Source organism: Colletotrichum chrysophilum, assembly GCF_026319265.1.
Source record: "Colletotrichum chrysophilum strain AFK26 chromosome Unknown scaffold_163, whole genome shotgun sequence".
NCBI lineage: Eukaryota > Fungi > Ascomycota > Sordariomycetes > Glomerellales > Glomerellaceae > Colletotrichum > Colletotrichum chrysophilum.
In genome coordinates, this window is record NW_026517450.1 from 2674 (window position 1) to 23050 (window position 20377).

General features: G+C 51.1%; 7 protein-coding genes across 7 annotated transcripts; 5 read left to right on the plus strand and 2 right to left on the minus strand.

Moving 5' to 3' along the window:
* Positions 1 to 1221: 1221 nt before the first annotated feature.
* On the plus strand, positions 1222 to 2117 carry COL26b_012101 (uncharacterized protein; the record flags this gene model as incomplete). Its single annotated transcript, XM_053184753.1, has 2 exons — positions 1222 to 1445; positions 1499 to 2117. 2 exons carry the CDS (start codon positions 1222 to 1224, stop codon positions 2115 to 2117), a joined length of 843 nt encoding a protein of 280 aa, XP_053031279.1.
* Positions 2118 to 3214: 1097 nt separating this feature from the next.
* On the plus strand, positions 3215 to 4029 carry COL26b_012102 (uncharacterized protein; the record flags this gene model as incomplete). The annotated part of the gene is made up of 3 exons (XM_053184754.1): positions 3215 to 3287; positions 3335 to 3835; positions 3884 to 4029. 3 exons carry the CDS (start codon positions 3215 to 3217, stop codon positions 4027 to 4029), a joined length of 720 nt encoding a protein of 239 aa, XP_053031280.1.
* A 3267-nt stretch (positions 4030 to 7296) lies between these two features.
* On the plus strand, positions 7297 to 8397 carry COL26b_012103 (uncharacterized protein; the record flags this gene model as incomplete). Its single annotated transcript, XM_053184755.1, has 1 exon — positions 7297 to 8397. One exon carries the CDS (start codon positions 7297 to 7299, stop codon positions 8395 to 8397), a length of 1101 nt encoding a protein of 366 aa, XP_053031281.1.
* A 672-nt stretch (positions 8398 to 9069) lies between these two features.
* Positions 9070 to 10096, minus strand: COL26b_012104 (uncharacterized protein; the record flags this gene model as incomplete). Its single annotated transcript, XM_053184756.1, has 2 exons — positions 9070 to 9370; positions 9426 to 10096. The coding sequence occupies 2 exons, from the start codon at positions 10094 to 10096 to the stop codon at positions 9070 to 9072; spliced, it is 972 nt and encodes a 323-aa protein (XP_053031282.1).
* Positions 10097 to 12918: 2822 nt separating this feature from the next.
* Positions 12919 to 13789, minus strand: COL26b_012105 (uncharacterized protein; the record flags this gene model as incomplete). Its single annotated transcript, XM_053184757.1, has 2 exons — positions 12919 to 13294; positions 13344 to 13789. 2 exons carry the CDS (start codon positions 13787 to 13789, stop codon positions 12919 to 12921), a joined length of 822 nt encoding a protein of 273 aa, XP_053031283.1.
* A 353-nt stretch (positions 13790 to 14142) lies between these two features.
* On the plus strand, positions 14143 to 14650 carry COL26b_012106 (uncharacterized protein; the record flags this gene model as incomplete). The annotated part of the gene is made up of 3 exons (XM_053184758.1): positions 14143 to 14236; positions 14302 to 14468; positions 14531 to 14650. The coding sequence occupies 3 exons, from the start codon at positions 14143 to 14145 to the stop codon at positions 14648 to 14650; spliced, it is 381 nt and encodes a 126-aa protein (XP_053031284.1).
* Positions 14651 to 14686: 36 nt separating this feature from the next.
* COL26b_012107 (uncharacterized protein) lies at positions 14687 to 15845 on the plus strand (the record flags this gene model as incomplete). Its single annotated transcript, XM_053184759.1, has 4 exons — positions 14687 to 15318; positions 15373 to 15434; positions 15485 to 15627; positions 15678 to 15845. The coding sequence occupies 4 exons, from the start codon at positions 14687 to 14689 to the stop codon at positions 15843 to 15845; spliced, it is 1005 nt and encodes a 334-aa protein (XP_053031285.1).
* Between the last annotated feature and the right edge of the window lie 4532 nt (positions 15846 to 20377).

A 20377-nucleotide genomic window follows, 5' to 3' on the forward strand; every position in this document is an offset into this window, starting at 1 on the left:
GGTATCGAGACTTTGGTCGAGGACGAGGTCTGCAACGAGGATACTTGAGTCACGAGGAAATACGTGTGCAAGGTGTTTGTGAGGCAAATACAGCACCAACATAAAAATCCGAAACTCTTCAAACTTGGACTCAAATTTCTATGAATATTTATTCAGGCAGCCTACGTACGGTCTTGCACGACTTGGAGGGATGCAGCAAACCACAAGGCTCAAACGCGCCCACATAAAAAGCCCTGATAATGCCGACAACCATCAGTAGGTGTATTTATGTTGAGCAATCACACCTGTTATTCCTATCCTTATCATAACCCACTTTCTCTTCGATGATAAACTTGCGATTGTTATTCTGGCGGCATCACGAGGATATCCAAATGACCTGTAGAGCTCATGCTTTCTCCTGTGACAAGGACCTTTGGGGTAGCTCACGGTAACTGCCGGTTCTAAGATTGTGGCGTTGTTGATGGAGGTGTCCGGTGCAACAGGAATGCAGGCGTCGGGAAATGAGGGGAGGATTGTCGCAAACGTTCAATCCTGGGGTAATCTCTCTCCCAAGCAAATTAAAAGGCGTGGTCATACGCTGAGCTTTAAATGCCGATATTCTTCTCGAGGATGCTAACACACAAAGATGGCGTTATCAAAAATTCCTCTTGGGGTAATTGTGATTACACAGCCAACACGTTGCTGACGGCGGGCGATGTGAAACCATGGTGGAGGAGCGTCTGGATCTACTCTGTCATCCGTGCCCGGCATCCCCTGCCCCTTCTTGCAGATTATGCTAACGGGATTTCTGCTTCTGGGCGCCTCTGACCACAGACGTGGAATCTGAAACCAGCTCAACCCGCGCCCAAGCTTTGGTTCCCAATAGATTGGATGAGAAGGCTTAGCTTCATTGACTTTGGGCTGTTCAGACGACAGCTCCGCTAAAAAGCAACCTTGAAACTAGTGTATTACGATGGGTTTCCTGACCTACAGAATGTGTAGAGGCCAGAATATCCCGCGGCGTATCTGATCAGACCGCCGCTCACAAATATAAATGCGCTTCTAGCTTCTTTGCAGACTCTTCGCATTTGAACCAGGTTTCCATTCGTCTTTCATTTAATCCTTCAGTCATTCATTTCTGTCGTTGATAGCTGGCCTGTCCACACGTATTATAGATCTTCTAAACCTTTTTGAAATCACTCATTTAGTTTGAAATCACTTCATTTTTTTATTCATGCCATCATGCATTACTCGTTTCTTCTTGTACTAGCGATCATTACGGTCGGCTATGCGGCTATTCTGCCTAGTTCTTCAGCAAGCGGCGACATTGGGATGGTCGTGGCAAGACAGTCGAAGTCAGCGTCGGAAAACTGTCTGAAGACCAACTTGATTCAAAGCGCAAGTGCTTTGACCGGCCAAGAAAAGGGTACAGACGGAATCAAAGCAGGGCAGGCAAAGTCAGCAACGTAAGTAAAGCTTCACTTCTATAATGCGTCGCTGAACTGACTTTTCATGATAGAGATAAAGACAATTTCATCAACTTCTGCGAGGGCCAGCAAATCACCAACGGCAAGCAAATCACGGCAGGCTCTTGCAATGGTATCCCGATGGGCAAGCTCCCCGCCCAGAAAAACATGATCTCGGCCATGATTACGAATCCGCAGCCTGGTACCAAACTTCAAGCTGGCCAAACGTTCAATGTTTCTGTGCAAACGACGCATCTAAAGGCTGGTAACTTTGTCAACCCGACGACCAATTACTATACCGCGCCGCAGGATCTCGACGGTAACGGAGACATCATTGGCCACTGCCATATCACTATTCAAGACATCGGCTCTCTCACGTCTCAGACTCCGCCAGATCCGTCCAAGTTTGCATTCTTCAAAGGTATTGACGATGCGGGAAACGGCAAAGGGCTTCTCCAAGCTGCGGTCGAGGGTGGCCTTCCAGCGGGCACGTACCGTGTGTGCACCATGATCGCGGCCCAAAACCACCAGCCTGTCGCTATGCCGGTGGCTCAGCGCGGCGCACAGGACGACTGCACCAAGTTTGTGGTTGAAGGATCCTCGAATGGCGGGAGCAAAACGGGTGCAGCCAAACCGACGGCTAGCGCTAAGCCGAAGAAGAAGCAAGGATAGTTTCGTACCAACATTGGAGAGCAAGATCTCCTGCTGCTTGAGATCGAAGAGCTTGGTTCTTGCAGAGTGGATGGCTATAGAAAGTAATCAAGAAATGCTAAAACTCACGAATGAGAGATCCATGAGAGATCCAAATACATTTTCGTATATCACTTTACTGCCCGCAGGTACACCTTTTGTGCTACTGAGCATTGGGGGCCATCAGGGAAGCACAGGGAATTCTGATCTCTAGAAACTTGGCCGTGTGCTCTTCATATCAATACATGCAATTGCCGCGGGCAGAACGGCTCAGCTCCAAATTTAATACGTCCGTGCAGCTCATTGTGTCACGTCGAGGATCGTTGGGATTATACAAGCATACGTTTACATCATAATACATCGACAAGTATAGGGCAGGTCTCCACGTCTGAGGAATGGATTTAGACAACCTCTGAACTCAAGTAAAGGCTGTTGATTATTCTCAACATCGATCATGACGGCGTTGCGGGTAATGTTGTGTTGGAAGCTGACGAGGAAATCAATTGTGATAGCAGCCGGTCTGATGTACAGTTTTTTGGCTCAGAAAATGACCTAGTATTACAAAGGAGGCCATACACGAAGGAAATCACGCGCTTTTAAATAGGCGCAGTCGTCCAGAAACCCAGTCTTACTGAGGGCAAGGTTGACAATCATCAAAGAACTTTGATGGGAACGTTCTTTACAAGTTTACATGCACTATGTTGCTTTTAACTGCGCCTGGTAGCCTACAAGTGAATGTACCTATGCATCAACCAGCAATGAGGCTCGATCGCCTCGGAAGGAATATAAACATGCCGGGTGCCGTCGTACACTCTATGCTTCCACCATTTTTCATCCGACGCATCTTGACAAGAACTTTTGACTCCTCTGTATCAATAGGTACCATCACAGGGGTTATTGCATGCATTAGTGCTGACTGCTTACTTGGACTGATTTATGTCTCCACCGATAATCCCCCTCATTCCACAATGTTGGCCGCAACCCCTCAATTTCTTTTTCTCCCACCTGCAGCTACATACAACACTCCGTGATCTTCATAGCCCTCCAGCTCAGTCAAAACAATACCCAACTATCTAAAAATGGCTTCACAATTTGTTCTTTTCGATATCCCTGACAAGAATGGCAGAGCGTGGTCATTTAACACTTGGAAAAGTATGAAAAGCATGTGCTCAATACGACGCTTTGCTGACGCCAAACAGCTCGCCTGGCTCTCAACTACAAAGGCGTTGATTACAAGACCGAGTGGCTTGAGTATCCCGAAATCGGGCCACGATTGAAAGCTGCGGGGGTTGAAGGAGATTCTGAACAGTACACACCATATACCTGCCCTACGGTGCAGTTTCCCGATGGGACCTATGTCATGGACAGCGCAAAAATCGCCAAACGTCTCGAAGAAGAGTATCCTGAGAGGCCCCTAGATCCCGAAAATGATTTAGCGCAGGCTGCTTCTCAATTCCAGCGCAAGATTTGGGGTCCACTGCAGCCCGTCTTGATGCCCGAAGTTTACCGAACGATACTTGGCGAACGCAGCAAGCCTTTCTTCTGGGATACTCGGAAGAAGGATTTGGGTGGCATGACGATCTACGAATTTGAGAACGACTACGGCGGCGAGAAGGCTTGGGAGAAGGTCAAGCTGCCCCTTCAAGAGGTATCTGCTCTGCTCAACAAGACGGAAGGGCCCTTCTTCCAGGGCAGCCAGGGTAAGTTACTGTCTTCTGGTCTTAGACTGAGGTCTAATGAGATCCCAGTGTCATATGCCGACTTCATCTTGGTGGGCTTTCTTGAATTTGTCAAGAAGTACGCATTTCAGCACTACCAGAGAATAATTGGGCTGTCCAATGGGCTAGACAAGTTGCATGAGGCTTGTCTTCCATGGTTAGAACGAGACGACTGATAGATTCCAGCGACACCATGCCTCTCGACCTAGCCTGTGGTGTTGTTAGGCATATGCAACATTTTGCGAATAAACATACCTCCGGCCTACAGTGATTCCCACCGTATGTAGATACGGAAAATGCAAGTATATGAGGATGAAGGATTGAACCTCCATTCGGAGGGGAGGAATACGGCACTTCATGACCTTCAGATCTGACTAAACTTTGCCACAACCCCTAGAGGTGTTGCGGCTCCAAAGGCCCCCAAAGTGGCGTGTATATACGTCATTTTGTATGAGTATCCTATAAATTTGTTATGACACTATGCTTTTCAAACTTTGATTCTTGTTCCGTTTCTTCGCAAACATCTCAATCTGCTTTTTCAATCGATTGGAACCTAGTCTCCCAAGGTCCAGTTTCCCCAACCCCTATTCACACCATGTCGTCAGACAATCCATACCCTCCCTATGGCTCCTCTCTTAGAGAAGCAAAATTGCAACTCTGGAGGCAGGGATCTGGTTCTTATTGCTGGGGCTTTTATGTTTACCGAACTACGTACGACGATCAGGAACTTTGGGAGCGATACCTCACCTACATATCTCAATGCATCGACAACACGCTTAAATTTCAATCAAAGTTCGACAGAGAGCGCTTGAGACGGCATTTTCGCCTTACGATCATCGCAGACCCGTCGCTCGCAAGCGTATCTCCTGAATATGTTCGGCAAAAGTTCATGAAGTGGGTATCGAGTCTCCCTCCTCGCGGAGACCAACCTGGCGGAGACCAACAGGGAGAGGTACCACCGGAAGATCACCGGGATCCCATTCGTTTCGCTTATCCTCTATACGTGGACTCTGAGTGTCTCAATTCCTTGCTGGCTCATGACAAGGAACTCGAAAAGACTGGTTATGAGTTTGCAGCACACCGACTTGTTTTCATAAAAGCAATCAACGCCGAACAGCCACAAGTCCACAGCGGCGCCGAAGTCGAAGACGATGACGAGGATGAGGAAGCAGATGAGAGTGAGAAGAATGATGACGAAGAAAAAGAAGACGACGAGAACAATGGCCATGAAGAGGTTACAGATGATCCAGATTTTTATTGGATGCTCGTGACTTGCAGATACCTTGGCGTCTACTGGGAAATAATGGGCCTCGGTGGTCAGTGGGAGCGACAGTCCTCATCCTTCAGACACCCTCAGAAGCGACCTTGGAAAGAGATCTAGGCCGAGATCTCTTTGGTCTTTGCTGAGAAAGTTGGACACCGGAGCTCAGAAGAGCTCATTAGCGACGCTCACGGTCAAAAAGAAGACAGAAAGAACAAGCGTTGGCGGTACCCGCTTCTCAATAATTAAAAACTTGACTGATTTCTTTTTGACGAACATTCCAGGCTAGAAATTGTGATATGAAATGACCTAGTTCAAAGCGTGGTATATAAACACGTAGCCCACCATAGATTTGCTCATACAATGTCATGTTTAGACCACGTTTAACATAGGTGAACTGGGAAGGCGGTAAAACACAGACTCAGCATCTTAGTTGGCACTGCCAGCAAGAACGTTTGTGAAACTGGGAAGTTTGTGAACTGCACGTGGCGTCCAAATCCCCCTCGACGTCATCAAAGTAATCAATGTCCGCAATATGTTCATAAGCAATAACAGTTGCCCCGAATACTTTGCGATGCGAAGTTGCCTCCTCATCGACGGAGTAAAATACAACTTGGTCTTTTGTCAGCCAAGCTTGAAGTTTTGTCCGTTTCATAACTGCCTTCCACAACAGAAAGTAAGTCCTGTTTGAGCCCGCCCAGTGATACATACTCTAGCACAGAAAGAGCGATATGCCGATGCACCATTTCTCAATTGCTTCTGGATTGCTTCTATTTCAGAAAAGCTCACAGAAGTCGGTGCAAAATAGGAGGAAATTTTGAGAATAACATTACCTCTGACTCCCACGGACGTGTGACTGGAAGGAACACTTTGAGTGGGCTCCGAGAGCTAAAATAGAATTGAAACGGTTCGACTGCCGAATTTGCCAAGAACCTGAAATCAAATCTGAATTGAAGTGAGTGGAAACCAATGAGATAAATACAGAGTAACAGCCGCGAGCAAAACAGCTGTCAAATAGCTTGGTCGCATGAGGTCAAGCCGAGCTGTAGTCTTGAATAGATTGTACGTCAGCAGCGCATGGCTAGTCGAGACCCTGCGAAAATCGCCAACCGAAGCTCCCATCCCTGGCGAAAACTGTCACGGAGATTTTGAAGAAACAGGCAAAACGGCCGACAGTGAACCACCCGCCGCGTGCTCGAAAGCTGGCTGCACTGCAAAAGAAGTCGGCCTCTGCGTCCGATCCCATCCTGGCGCACGTCAACTTGGCGCGCGGGATGCCAAGTCAATTCCAGGCACGAGGCCAGAAATTAGCCCAGAAACAACCCATTTTTGGGGTCTTGCGGTCTGTGGTGCCTGTGAGAGGTAAATTCAAACCGTCTGGGGAGACCGTGGGTTAGAAATAGATATGGTTGTCTGGGGTTAACAGTGATTGTGGGGCTGAAGTCGCCTTAACGCCGTCTGATAAGTTCCAAATCGCTGGCCGATCCGGGGTGTGGTGGCTTGCGCATGAACGACAGCGGGAGAGCAGCGATATTGCCGAGTCAGTAATCCTAAACAACCCCTTAGCCGATACGCAGACACGCGAGAACGAGGTCTACATAGCATTCAGACCCAGTTTCGAGGGCCAAAAAATCAGGGGTCGCTCAGGAACTCAGCCCTCTTGGTTGATTCCCGGCCGACAGGCCGGAATGTCGGAATGGTTCACGTCAAAGATGCGACCCCGGGGACCCACTCGGCCATCAGCTTCGGCAGCTTTTTATGGGATGGCAGCCTTGAATAAGCCATCTACTTGGTAAGCGACTAAGCTTAACAGTGACGACTAAGATAGGAGAACCCTCATGACAGTAGTGCAATTGGATGCTGAAAATAGCGGGCTTCCATGTTGTTGATCCACATATCCCACCGGTAGGGTTCACTCACTTAGACTTAGAATAGAGGTAGAGATCGAACTAGACGAACCATCTAACCGAGGGGAAATAGGTAATAATGGCCATGATATATGATTCCATCAGATTTGAAATGACATAGGTTATAAAGTCTTTGGAAATCCCGTTAGACTGGAGAGTTCTGGATCATCCACCCATCTTATTCTCCTAAGGTCATCAAGCGCAAGCGCATTTACTACCTTCGCTTTCCCTTCTCTGCTTTTTTCTCCCCTTTCTTCTTGATGAAGCTGGCCAACATGTCGACAAAACAGGTTTTGTCAGTTATTGCTCTTCTTGCCAGCTACGGCCTGGCGACCCCGGCCCCCTTCCCAGCCAGGGGTAACCACCACGCCCCCGAAGGCTTCAAGCCGGGCTCCGGCTTTCGACCCTCCGGTGCCGTCCCATCAGTGCCCACAAGTACCCCCGATCCCGTTACTCCCGATCCCGCCTCGAACCCTCTCCAGCCCGCAGCGAGCGGCACCCCAGGCAAGGGCAACAGCACCGGCGGCGGCCCCACCCTACCCGCCGGCTACAAGAAGATCGTCTTCCAGGACGACTTCTCGACACAGAAGGCCGGCGCTCTACCCGATTCAGCAAAGTGGAAGTTCGACCTCGGCACGAGTTACCCCGGCGGCGCTGCGAACTGGGGCACGCAGGAGATCCAGACGTACACCAAGGACCCCAAGAACATCGGCATCACCTCCAGCGGCACGCTGGCAATCACGCCTATCAAGAGCGGCGAGTCCTGGACGTCGTCCCGTATTGAGACCACCGCCGCGCAGGACTTCAAGTGCCCCGAGGGCGGCAAGCTGCGCATGGAGGCGAGCATCAAGGTCCCGGCCTCGGATCCCGCAACGCAAGCCGGCATCTGGCCCGCCTTCTGGTCCATGGGATCCTCCTTCCGCGAGAACGTCACCTCCTGGCCCAGTGTCGGCGAGATCGACATGCTCGAAGTGTCCAACGGCGTCGGCACTGTGTTCCAGACCGCCCACTGCGGTGTCATCGACGGCGGCCCGTGTAACGAGAAGACTGGTATCAGCTCCAGCGCCGAGTTCCCCCGTGGGCAGTTTGTGAAGGTTGCGTGTGAGGTGGACCGCTCCGCGGGCGGCAGCTTCCAGCAGGAGAAGCTGGTGTGGTACGTCAACGACAAGCCGACCCAGACGGTCACCGGCCAGCAGATCGGCGATGCGACGTACTGGAATAACCTGGCTCGCACACCCAAGATGATCTTGCTTAACGTTGCCATCGGTGGCGAGTTCCCCGATGCCAAGGCTGGTACCAAGACACCCAATGCGCAGACTGTCGGCGGCGAGAAGTCCATGATGGAAGTCAAGTATGTTGCTGTTTACAGCACATAAGACGATTCGCCGAGATTTTTCTTCCTCTCGACATTTACCTTCAATTCTTATATTTCTCTCACGAGATTAGGGGATCGGCTTTGGTTCAACGAGTTGGACGTGTATGATTGAGTTTGAGCGAGCACGGACTGGCCTGCATGGAGTTCATTAGCATTTCTCTGCACTTGTACATAAGCCATACCAGAATATAAGGATATAAGCACGTTACCTTCTCAAGTCTTTTTGACGTTCTTGAATAGCCTTTCCCATTTGGCTACGCCTTCTCGCTCGACATGCCCTTGAATCGCTGAAAGGCAAAAAGAGGCCAATGTATTCGTAACAAACGATTCGCCCGCTAGGTTCACCCGTTGACATGTTCGCCTGGGATTACAGTCAAGACAAGATCCTGACAGAGTTGAATCGTCACTCGGCAGTCATCACTACAGTCGGGAGGAGAGCAAATCTAGTCGCGTGGATGCAAATGGAGCTACCGATGAAGTTCAACATTAAATCACATTGTAGGCGGGACAAATTTGTTTGAACAAGGTAAATAGTCTTGTTTGTGCCACTCAATGGGGCGTAAATCGCAGAAGTACGCGAGAATATTATGTACAAAGAACTTCTAATATGTACCTGAAAGATACACGTCCTATATCTTTACTCCTCTAAACAGCGGACCGAAGTCGACGCTGCTTAGTACTGGGCGGCGCGGCGGGCCTTGCGGGCAGCACGGCGGCGCTTGCAGCCGGTGCTGGGGGCAGTGGGGATAGCAGCAGCGGCAGAGGTGGTGGAAGGAGCAGCAGCGGAGGGAGCGGCGGCAGCGGAGGTGACGAGGGTGGTGGGGGCAGCGCTGGAGGGGGCGGCAGCGGCAGGAGCGGAAGAGGCGGGGGCGCTGGTGGCAGCAGGGGCGGAGGCGGCGGCGGAAGAAGCGGGAGCAGAGCCGGAGCCGGAGCCGGAAGAGCCAGAGCCGTAGACAGCGGGGCCCGGGATGACGCTGGAGACAATGTTAGTTGCCATTTCAAATCAACCACGCCATTTCATGTACTTACTAGTTGGTGATGGTGTTGTAGATGTTGATCAACAGACCGGGGTCAGTGGCCTTGTAGGCACCAGGGAACGAGACACCCTCAGGCTTAGCAGAACCGGTACCCTCGACCTTGATCTGGTAGCAAGACATGTAGTACTGAGCACCACCCTCAGAGCCAGCGGCGTGGAGAGCGACGGTCTCGGCACGGAGGAGGTAGTCACCGGGGGCGATGTCGGAGGGGATGACGAAGTTCTGCTTGCCGCAGCCCTCGTTGATGAGGTCGTTACCCCAGGTGTTGTTGTTGGCGAAGTAGCCGGACTCGAAGACCTTGAAGAAGGAGCTGGAGCCGTCGGCGGCAGCGGCGTCCTCAACGGAGGAGAGGTAGATCATGACGGGGCCGTGGTGGGCACCGCCGATGGCCTCCTCGGAGCAGGCACGGGTGTTGTGCTGGTGCATCTCGACGGTGATGGTGTCACCGGCCTTGACACCGCAGGTGGTGGAGGCGGCGGCGGAGCCGGCGTTGCAGCGCATGTCGTTGGAGGTGACGTCGGTCACGGGGGAGTTGGAGGCGGGCATGCGGACGCAGGTGGACTCCTTGTCCTCGCCATTGACCCAGAGTTGCTGGAAGATGGCGTGGCCGGCAACCATGTTGGCCATGGAGGCGGTGAGGGCGAGAGCAGCGATGGACTTCATCTTGACGGTTGGTGGAGGTTTTGGTAAAAAGAAGGACGGTGATTCCGGGCGTTAGAAGCGATGTGCACACAAAGGTGAAAATGAGTGAAGTGACGCCGGCGTCGAGCTGTAGAGAATGACTGAAAGTAATGAGTGGACAGATGAGTGACTGTTCTGTTGGAGAAGGGAACGAGATAGAGTTCCTGGTGGTGAGACAGAACTCTACTCATATATGTGTGCCTCTTACACGCCGTTTCTCTTCTCCTCCCTCGCCCGTCACCCCACCTTCGGATAGGTCATGCCAGTTCAGACCTGCCAAGCCTAAACTATGGAAAGGGGCAGGCGTGATCCCGTCCCAGTACCCACGATGCCGCCTCATCGGTTCGATGTTACCCAGTCACGATCCAGGATCTCGCCATGGGCGTTAATCTCTGGTGAGCACAGGCAAGGATGGCTCGCGAGACTCTCGAGAGAACCGCTACCGCCTCCGAACAACCTGGCCGCAGTCTGGCTCGCGGCGAGAACCGCGATTGGAGCAATAATCTTGAAAGGGGTTAACGTTGTGGGGAAGCCGTTGTTGTGTCTAAATTGCGGGATACGTGCCTTGCAGCTTGGCAGGCGGGTGATGTGCTCAGTTCGGTTTGGTCGAAGGGCCATGCTACGGCCCTGCGGTTTTTTTCCTCGCATCCCTATGGTTGGCCCTTCTTTGGGAAGCAAGCCGTCCCGACTCGACCCCAAAAGACCCCAAGCTTAATTTAACCCCTTGACGGGCCACCTGCTTGCGCTCAACCGAGCCAACCACCAACGGCGACCCCAGTCTGCGGCCCCTCCAGCTCACGGGTTGCTCGTCCGAACCTGAAACACAAACAGCATCTTGCCCCTGGCGCTACTGAGTCTGATAGATAAGGTCAGCAACGCGTGTTAGTGATGCTGTGGACGTTCTCAAAGAGAGTTCTGGAGCTATCCGCGAATTTTGCGATGGTTTCTGCGGTGGTTCGGATCGTCCGCTGGTGAGCAATCTATTTGCCTTGGCCCCGTCGTTGTGAAGTGCAAACCTTAGAATCTCCAGATCTTCCCGCCCGAGCTTTGCGAGGTTCGCCAAGGGTCTCCACATCCTGGACGGTTTTTGCTGTCAACACTGAGCTTGAATGATTCCGATTGGCCCAGAGGCGCTCATTGATCATCCTCCTCGACAGGGATGCTGGTCGATGGATTGTGTCAGCCAAAGTGGCCCGCGAGGGGCCTTGCCTGCTGGGATTGAACCGCCCACGAGCGGGAGCCACCACGGTACACGTGCGTTACGAGTAAAGGAGTCGGAAAGGCCCCATTGAGGTTCTCACCACAGCCGCTCTTGACTCAATATGCTTGCTCTCGCGCTTCTCCGTTGTGGCTTTCCCTTCTCGATTGAGCGGCAAACCGTCTGAATTCAGCCGTCGAAAACGCATTGGCCTACTCTTCTTGCTCCCTTGTCGTCCGAACTTCGCGAGCCCATAATGTTCGTCGAGGGAGGATCGCCTGCGTCCTCGGCTCATTCAGTTGAGATATGTGGAGAGTGGACAGCATCATTTCCGAGTGAAACGAGCCTAGAGATCTTGGGCGACTAAATTTTTCTTCTGCTTATCCACGGTTGCCACGAAGCAAAAAGACGAGACTCAAGAGGCACAGCGGGACAAGGGCTTGTGCACGACTGACCGCTGCCTGGGTTTAATCAGCTTGAAACTCGAACTTTGGCTCGGCATGGATGAAGGATGCAGCATTACTAAGGGATGTATGAACACCAAGAGTCAGGGCGGCTTGATGCCGCAGCGAAAAAGAAATAAGACCAATTATTGTTTCTATGCAAGCGCGGGACGTTATTATCCATACGTCATTCACACTTGCAACTGATTGTTGCAGTCAATTGTCACTGAATCGCAGGTCGAGCCGAGTTTTTTCGCGACCAGCGACTCGCGAGCCCAGGCGACGGCGATCATGGCACGGAGATTGGACGACCAGCCGCTGTCGGGGGATCGACTGAAAGCGATCCTCCGGGTAGGCGAAAGCCCCTGCATCTTATTACCCGGTCTTATCCTTGGTTGCATCCGTCGATGAATGGCAAGATATCTCTCCCAACCGCCAACCAGTGTCTTGGTTTATTATGAAAATCACACTCATAGTTGGGAGTGTCGGCACGAAAATCCGAAAGAACCATGGCACGCCACAGGACACAAAAAATAAGCTTGAAGTAGGATAGGTGAGTTTAGCTCCTCATTCTAAACCATTCTGGGTGAGACACATTGACCCACTTGGCCTGAGAAAACTTCTGGAACCAGTGGGCTCTTCCACCTCCAGCATCATCTCCCTGTATTGTTGATAAAGGCATCTTCGCCCACTATCCGCTATCTTCGTGAAATTCTTGCTTCATGCGAGAATTGTTTATTGCGCTTCGCCTCTGTATTGCCAATAGTTTCCGATTTTTCCCTTGTCCATGTCAACGGAGAATCTGAACCGAGAAGCTTGGCTTCAATGTTGTAATTTGCGATGCTGGTGGACTCGTGGCTAACGCATCCACATAGAGCTTCGAGCATGTGTCGCGGCACGTGTAAAAGTCTTGGTTGTCGGTGGGTTTCAGGGCTATCGTCCCTTTAACAATGTGGAAGAAATTGTCTCCCAGGTTTGTTACTTATGCATGTTTCCGTCTGAACACTGCCGTGGCTTCTACGGCAAAGTCAAGGTGAAGCCATTCGCGAGGAAACCCTTGTAAAGCATCAGAAGAACGCTACCACCGACAATCGGATAGGCTCTCGTTCCACGCGCGTGTGTTGCTCTGTCCTTTTCTCCTTGATTTGTTCCCAGATTCAGTTTCACCGCTGATCGGTAACAGTCATGACTTGCGGCAGAGGCGCGGGGGCGTTGCGCATCTCGACAGCAACCCTGGTGTCGTGAATGCGTCTATCGAACTGCTTGAAGTCGAAAACTCCCTCGAGTTCACGTCTGATGGTGGCCAGATGTTCGTGCGCTTTAAGGATCTCATCGGGCTTGTTGTCTTGGTGAACGTGGACCTTGATGAGGAACATCCAGCGGCGTCCAGGATCAGCCGGTGAAAGATTCTCCCATGGCGCGAGGTGAGTGAGGGGTGCACCCCCTCCGTTCATTTGAAGAATGTAATGCCGTGAAAGGCAGAACTCAACCTCATCTCTGAAGAATTGGTACGTCTCCTCAATAGCCTCGCTCTTGAACCTGTGCAATGTGAGTGAGTAGCCCACACACCTAGTCGCAACGTACGCACAAGTAGTTGTTGTCCTTCATCACAGCCGGCAGATTTCGCTGGTCCCAGATCTCGGTCTTCTTGCGCTGCGTAACCGTCGAACGGCCTCCCTGAGGCGGGTCGGGAAAGTCTGTCCACCGCAGGGTGCCGGGGCGAGTGTTGAAGTCAACTTCCGGGGCAGTCGGGCCGAAGTCCTTGTCCTTGAAGACCTCGTAGCGGGCTTGAAGGATGTATGACTGACGACTAAGTTGTTGGTGAAGATCCTTCCACAGCATCTGGATGTCCTTTCGGGGAGTCTTGACGATCGAGTTCTGGTTCGAGATGCCGCCGGGCTTAGCAGGGCCCTTGAAGTAGAGAACGCGATGGAGACTCTGCCACGCTGGCATGGCGCAGAGGCCACCTAGCACTGCGCACGCCGCCTGGATGTCGTCATCGTCGACGAGCGTCGTCAGAAAGAGCTCGTACATGGCTGTAATTGAGTACTGAGACGCTGGAGTGAGATGGCTGGGCTGGGCACGAAGAGGCCGCAGTGGTGAAGCTCGGTGAAGTGAGTTGGGCGTCGGTAAAATCGCGGGGAATCTGGTCGCTGCTCAATTGGAGGTCACGTGGAATTGGAATTGACTGGTCCGTGCTTGCTCTTTCCAAAGACGCGCTCCCGGCGCGTTCTGTGCACCTGCCGTCACTGCCCCACCAAAGGTCACAGCTTCCCCGGAGCGCCTTCTGGGTTCCTTCCCTCGATATGCGCTTGTCGCTAATTTTCCTCCCCAACCGACCAATCTCTGCCTCAATTGGAAGTAGACTGCTTCACACAACTTTGAAGATGTCTTCCTCAAATTCGTCGGCGGCGAAGCGGAAACAGAGAGACTCGATCTCTCCTCCACCAGTCAAGCGAAAGGTCCAGAGCGGGACGACCAGTAAGTAGCTTTGCACATACGCATGGTTGCGCCGAATCCGACTGACCATTTTCAAGAGAGCGCAGTCGCAAATTTCTTCAAGCCCGCCTCCCAGAAGCCGAAAGATCGCACAATATGGACAGAACGAGCCCCGAACGAAGACACCCCAGCGACCCTCTTGGTTGGTCGTTACGTACCTGAGAACCCCCCTGCCGAATCGAAGAAGAGAACGAAAGTTGCCGCATTCGATCTGGTATGGCAGATCTGACATGACGTGACTGCTGAAGAAGTGTGGTGTTGACGCACTTCGCCCAGGACTCTACATTGATCAACACGGCTTCTGGCAAGAAGCATTCAGACGACGGAACAGACTGGAAGTGGTGGCATGCCTCCGTTCCCGGACGGCTGAGGGAGCTGTATAACGATGAGGGGTAATGATCGTCTGCAACACATTTAGAAAAACCAGCTAACATGGCCAGATACCGAGTCGTAGTCCTGTCCAACCAAGCAGGGCTTGTACTACACCCACATCCGAAAGCAAAGGGCCCCAAGTCAACCAAAGACCGAGTATCTTCGTTCAAGCAGAAGGTCAACGCCGTCCTAACACAACTCGATATACCCACCACGGTATACGCAGCGACAGAGAAGGACATCTACAGGAAACCTCGGCCGGGCATGTGGAAAGAACTTTGCGAAGACTACGATATCAGCGACGAAGTCGACCTGGAGCAAAGCGTCTTCGTTGGCGATGCAGGCGGACGGATAGCGACGGTGAAGTCTGCCGGTAAGAACGGCTCCGCCACAGCAAAGGACTTCAGCTGCTCAGATCGAAATCTGGCCCACAACATCGGCATCGACTACAAGACTCCAGAGGAATTCTTTCTTGGCGAGGAACCGCGCGATTTCGTCCGGGAATTCGACGTGATACACTACTCTTACCCAGAAGAATCAAAGACCAGCACATCAGACGTCCTATTCGAGAAGAAGAACAAGCAGGACATTGTTATCTGCTGTGGGCCACCGGGCGCCGGCAAGAGCACATTTTTCTGGAATCACCTGAAGCCGTTGGGTTATGAACGGATCAATCAAGACATTCTCAAAACGTACGTTGAACCCTGAGAAACCGTATGAGAGACTGAAGTTAACATTGTCATCAGACGTGACAAGTGTGTTCAAGCGGCCAAGGAGTTCTTGAGCGCCGGCCAGTCTGTCGCAATAGGTAAATACCCATGTTCTCCGCACTCAAGAGTCTTTATTGACGGTCCTCAGACAATACGAACGCCGATCCTGATACAAGAGCTGTGTGGGTTCAGCTTGCTGAGAAACAACAGGTTCCCATTCGATGTGTGTGGCTGAAGACGCCATTGAACGTCTGCGAGCACAATAACGCCGTGCGGTCTATGAATGCATCAGTAGGTCTATCTTGCTCCAACGTCATAGCACGAATGCTTATTCAATATAGCTCAATCCCGAATCCAGGGTGGCCTTGCCTAAGATGGCCTTCAACGGCTTCAAGTCGAGATTCAAGGAGCCCAAACAGAAGGAAGGGTTTCAGGATATCACAGAGATCGAGTTTGCCTTCCGAGGCAGCAAGGAGGAGCATGATGTGTGGGCGAGATACTGGCTATGACCATTATAATCAATGTTAGAGAGTCGGATCAGCCACAATGACGCAGCCTTCTGTATATTTTTGCCCAAAAGCGGTATCAGTGGTTCATTCGCCCCTACTTGCCATGCATTCTTCCTCCCACGTCTTTTTCAGCTGGTATGACGAGGCGAAGTAAGCTCGGCTAAGCAGGTCTCATTCCCCCTTGTCGCCTTACACGTAAGCTGAAGGATGACTACATCTATATCACGTTAGACGACGCCAGCCGACTTTTTCCTTCCCTCTCTCTTTTGCTCCTCGTCTACTATTGGGCCCATCAACCCTTCTCGATGACGACCCACCTCGGTGGTTCCCTAAACTTGAGCCACTGAACATGCCATACACCTTTCAACCTTCTAGAAAGACTTCTAGTTTGAGCTGTCAACTCTGCATAACGTATTGTTCTGTCAACCTAAGGTACTATTCAATATGACAGCACGTGGTCAACAATCTAGTCGGGAAAACGAAGCTACCGACGACATTCGTTCCGAAGAGAACGAGATCAGCCCCCTTTGTTTCACAGGCGACACCACTCCAGCCCAATTCAATCACAACGAGCCAGCCGTAGGGGTTCACAAGGGTTCACAAGGTTAACATCGGCGGTACTGCAGAACGCCCAGGAGCTTCGCAATATCACCGGCTTTCATCGGATGCTGACCACTCAACCATCACACCTTCCAGGACCAGCAGTGGGAAAGAGGATGTCTTGAGACCTTCATCCGGAAAAGTTGTGTCTTGGCGTCCACTCTGGCTTCGATCAACGTCCTTGTTCATTTTTATGGGCTTCTTCGCTGTTAGTACCGCTGGTCTTCTCAGTATGTACGCATATTCTCAGAAGCATACTGGTCTTATTACGACTCAATCGGACTACGCATCCTGGTGGCGTCTCGGCCCAGTAATTGTTAGGTCTTCTAATTGAAAGTCAGAGATTCAATCATGTGTCCTTACATTCAAGTTGCTAGTTCTCACAGTCATCTCGATTCTTTGGTCGAGAGTGGAGCTTCAAGCTCTTCGATATACGCCTTGGATAGCTCTGCGGCAGCACTTGCAACTGGAAAAGGACGATTATGCACTCGACTACACAGCAATGTCACCGCCAGTAGTACTTTTTGAGTCACTGAGAAGACGGCACTATCTGGTGGTTCTCGTAACCCTCGCGTCGTTCTTCATCAAAGCTCAAATCGTTCTTGCTCCAGGCTTACTTAGCGTCAATAGCGTCAAAGTAGCGAACGAAGTTGACGTGCAAATTCTCGACTCTATGGAATCCAGCTTCAATGACACAAAAGTTCTGGATGCGCGAGCATACCACTTCATCAAAGCATTGCAGAACTTCCAGCTGCAGCGCCCGTTTGGAGTTAACGAGGATATAGCGTACCAAACATTCAGATCACGGAACGCACCTCCCAGAGGGAGCATAGATGCGCCCTTGACAGCCGAAGTTGATGGTCTTTTTGCAGATATGCATTGCCTTAAACTTGAGTCCTTCACGTCAACCAAACCCGAACCTCGGAAGCAACGCAACTCCAACGAAACGTTTGACTATATAGTTCAATTGGACCTAAGATTTCGAGGTTGCGAGTCCCCTATCAGGATTGAAAGTCGGCTCCTGTGGCACCAACGTCTTCTGAATGCCACGCTCTTTAACAATAATTTCAGGCTTTTCGACAAATGGGTGGGCTCGTGGGGTGCCCAAAATTTCAACGGCGGAGTAGCCAAGTCGAGACCATGTCCGAACCTACCACAACAAAATAATCAGACATTGTTTTACTCTACAAGGCTTAATATGCCAGGGGAAACACACTTGCCAGTCATTCAGAGTTTTGCGGCGATTCTGTGCACATCGACGTCTTCAAAGTCGAAAGTGCAAGTAGTAGACAATGGGGTCCGTCCCGAAGCAATGCTTCTGTCAGACAAAGAAGTATCACCTGTCTCAGCGGACTTCTGGGCCATGGCCGAGGAAAGCATGTATGCGCTTGACATCTGTAGACAGGGGACCTTTTTCTTTGGTCCAGTCTGCTTTATGACGCTACAGGAAGCGGCTGGAGACTTGACAGCCTCTGAGCTAGCAGCCAGAAAGTGTGGCGACGCGTCATCCTACTCTACTGATTTACTTTACGAATCGACTCTCAATGTTTCTCGGACTCTTTTTCCCTTGCTTGGGCACTACTTTCTGCGAGGAAAAGTCCATCCGAAGGAAACAAAAGCTGGTTCCACAACCGATACCGCCGACAAGCTCGTTGTGAACTTGAATGTATGCGCGTACCGTGCAGTATTGAATGGTATCGTGGCATTCATTGCAATTGTCATTCTGCTTCGATATGGCAGAAGTATCACGGCTTACAAACGAAACCCTTCTACCATTCTTGGTCATATGCTCTTCCTAATTAGCGAACAAAAAGCTACAACTGAAGAACAGGCGACGTCTCATTTCAACTCCCCGGCGGCCACCTGGAGTAATTGTGACTTTGCTCCATTCGTCTTAAGGACATGGGTAAGAGCAATGTCTATCACTTTTACACTTTCAACGATCGCAGCCCTTCTGTACACGTACAGCCTCTCAGGAACCGAAGACCGGCTCATCATAACCACGAATACAGGCTACACTCACTTACTTTGGACGTCAATGCCAGCACTTATCGTTCTCGCAATTTCAATCTATGCGAATTGCTGCAATTCTGCTTATAGGAGCCTTTCGACAATCCACATGCTGTCTTCAAAGCCTTGCAGCGCGCAGGATCTCGATACATCACATCTGGACATGTTGGGATCACGTACTCTCTTAGACTCCCTAAGACGACAAGCTTGGACCGTGAGCTCCTCGCAAATTGTCACCTTACTGTGTGCGTTCTTGACGACTTTAGCCTCTAGTTTGTTCTTCACCGAAATGATTCCAGACGTCCGGAATGTCCAGCTTTTACAAGAAACATGGCTGAGTTCTTTCAAGATTGAGAACACCTCCACAAGCCTCGACATATCTACAAACAACCGAAAACTGGTCAGCAGTCTTGTTCTGTATCAAGATGATCCAACACTGGTTTATCCGCAGGGCACATATTCCGATCTTGTGTTTCACTACTTTTGGGAGTGCGAGGCACTTGAATTTATCCGAGAGAGTTTCGATCCAAATCACGGCGGCAGCTGCCAGATTGGGATCCGTCTGTTCAAGCATTCAACCGAACAATTACAAGGTTGTAAACCATGGAGGTCCCCGTATCCTCAGAGATGTGTATGTAGCTGAGCTAATCACCTGCCCGGATGGTCGACAAGCCGAGCTGAGGAATCCAATTGTTTTGGGAGTTGTCAGGGAAGATGGAGAAATCGTGGGAGGGCCGAGAGATATCTATTTTGCTGAGCAGTTCACCTCCGCGGACAATCTTTTCACAATGAATCAGCTTTGCGCGCTTGATCTCAAGTCCAATGATTGCGATCATTCCCATACGTTCTCCAGAACAGAAACCTATGCCTGGGGTGTCTACAATGCTTCCACTCATCAATTCGACAACCTGACAATATGGAGATGCAACTACACCTGGGAAGAAGTTGCCACCGAGGTAGACCTCAAAGTTTTGAATAACGATTTTGTGTTGGATTCAACAAGGCCACCAAGACCAGATGGCTAACCATGAGACGGTGGGAGCCTACCTTCAACATTCCACCGGTCGGCTACGAGTTTGACGACCTATCCGTGGGTAGTGCGCAGCCTTCAGTAGAACTGGATTGGGAACTCGCCGGTTTAACGAACGATCAGTTTGGCGTCTTATTTGAGCCGCATGGCCCGTTCTCGGCCCAAGACTTTCGCGACCCAGAAATGGAAGACGCCATCGTCAAGAAACTTGGTCACAACTACGCCCTCATTGCAGCCCAATTAGCCAACCTCGAAAATCGCTTCAAGATGAACGAGAGCTCTGTAGACCGAAGTCCTCCATCCGACGATCTTTCGAAGCTGAACGCAACGGTTACCGACCGCGAGCGACGACGCCTCAGACAGAAATCGCTGGTGACCTGGGCTCTTGTCACAATAATGGCATCAGTAACTTTGGCTAATGTCTGGGCGCTTCTGTCTACCGCATCTCGTCATTTTCTGGGGAAAGGCTTGCCGCTGGATATGGACGTGAGAGGCCTTGCACCGAATGGTTTCAATAGTATGACGGCGATGTCTGCCTTGCTCAAGGGCTCGAATATCAGGGTATATCTTCCGGACGACGTGGAACGGCTGTCTTCCAAACGGCTCTTTGAACATATGGCAGACCTGGAGTTCCGGCTTGGTTGGTTTTATCGGGCGGAGGACCAATCTAGGGTCTTCACCGTGGGTGTGATCGGAGATCCAGGTTTTATGTTCCTGGCATCGAAGGAGGGTACAGCCAAGGAAGAGCCGCCGGTTGCACCATAGCCTGAGTTTGTTGAAGAGTTTTGCTATCCGGGCGGGTACTTCTAGCTAACCCGGCGGGTAGTAGATATACGGCGATAGAGATGATCGACGACGACGACAACAACAACAACAACGATAGGGACAGAGA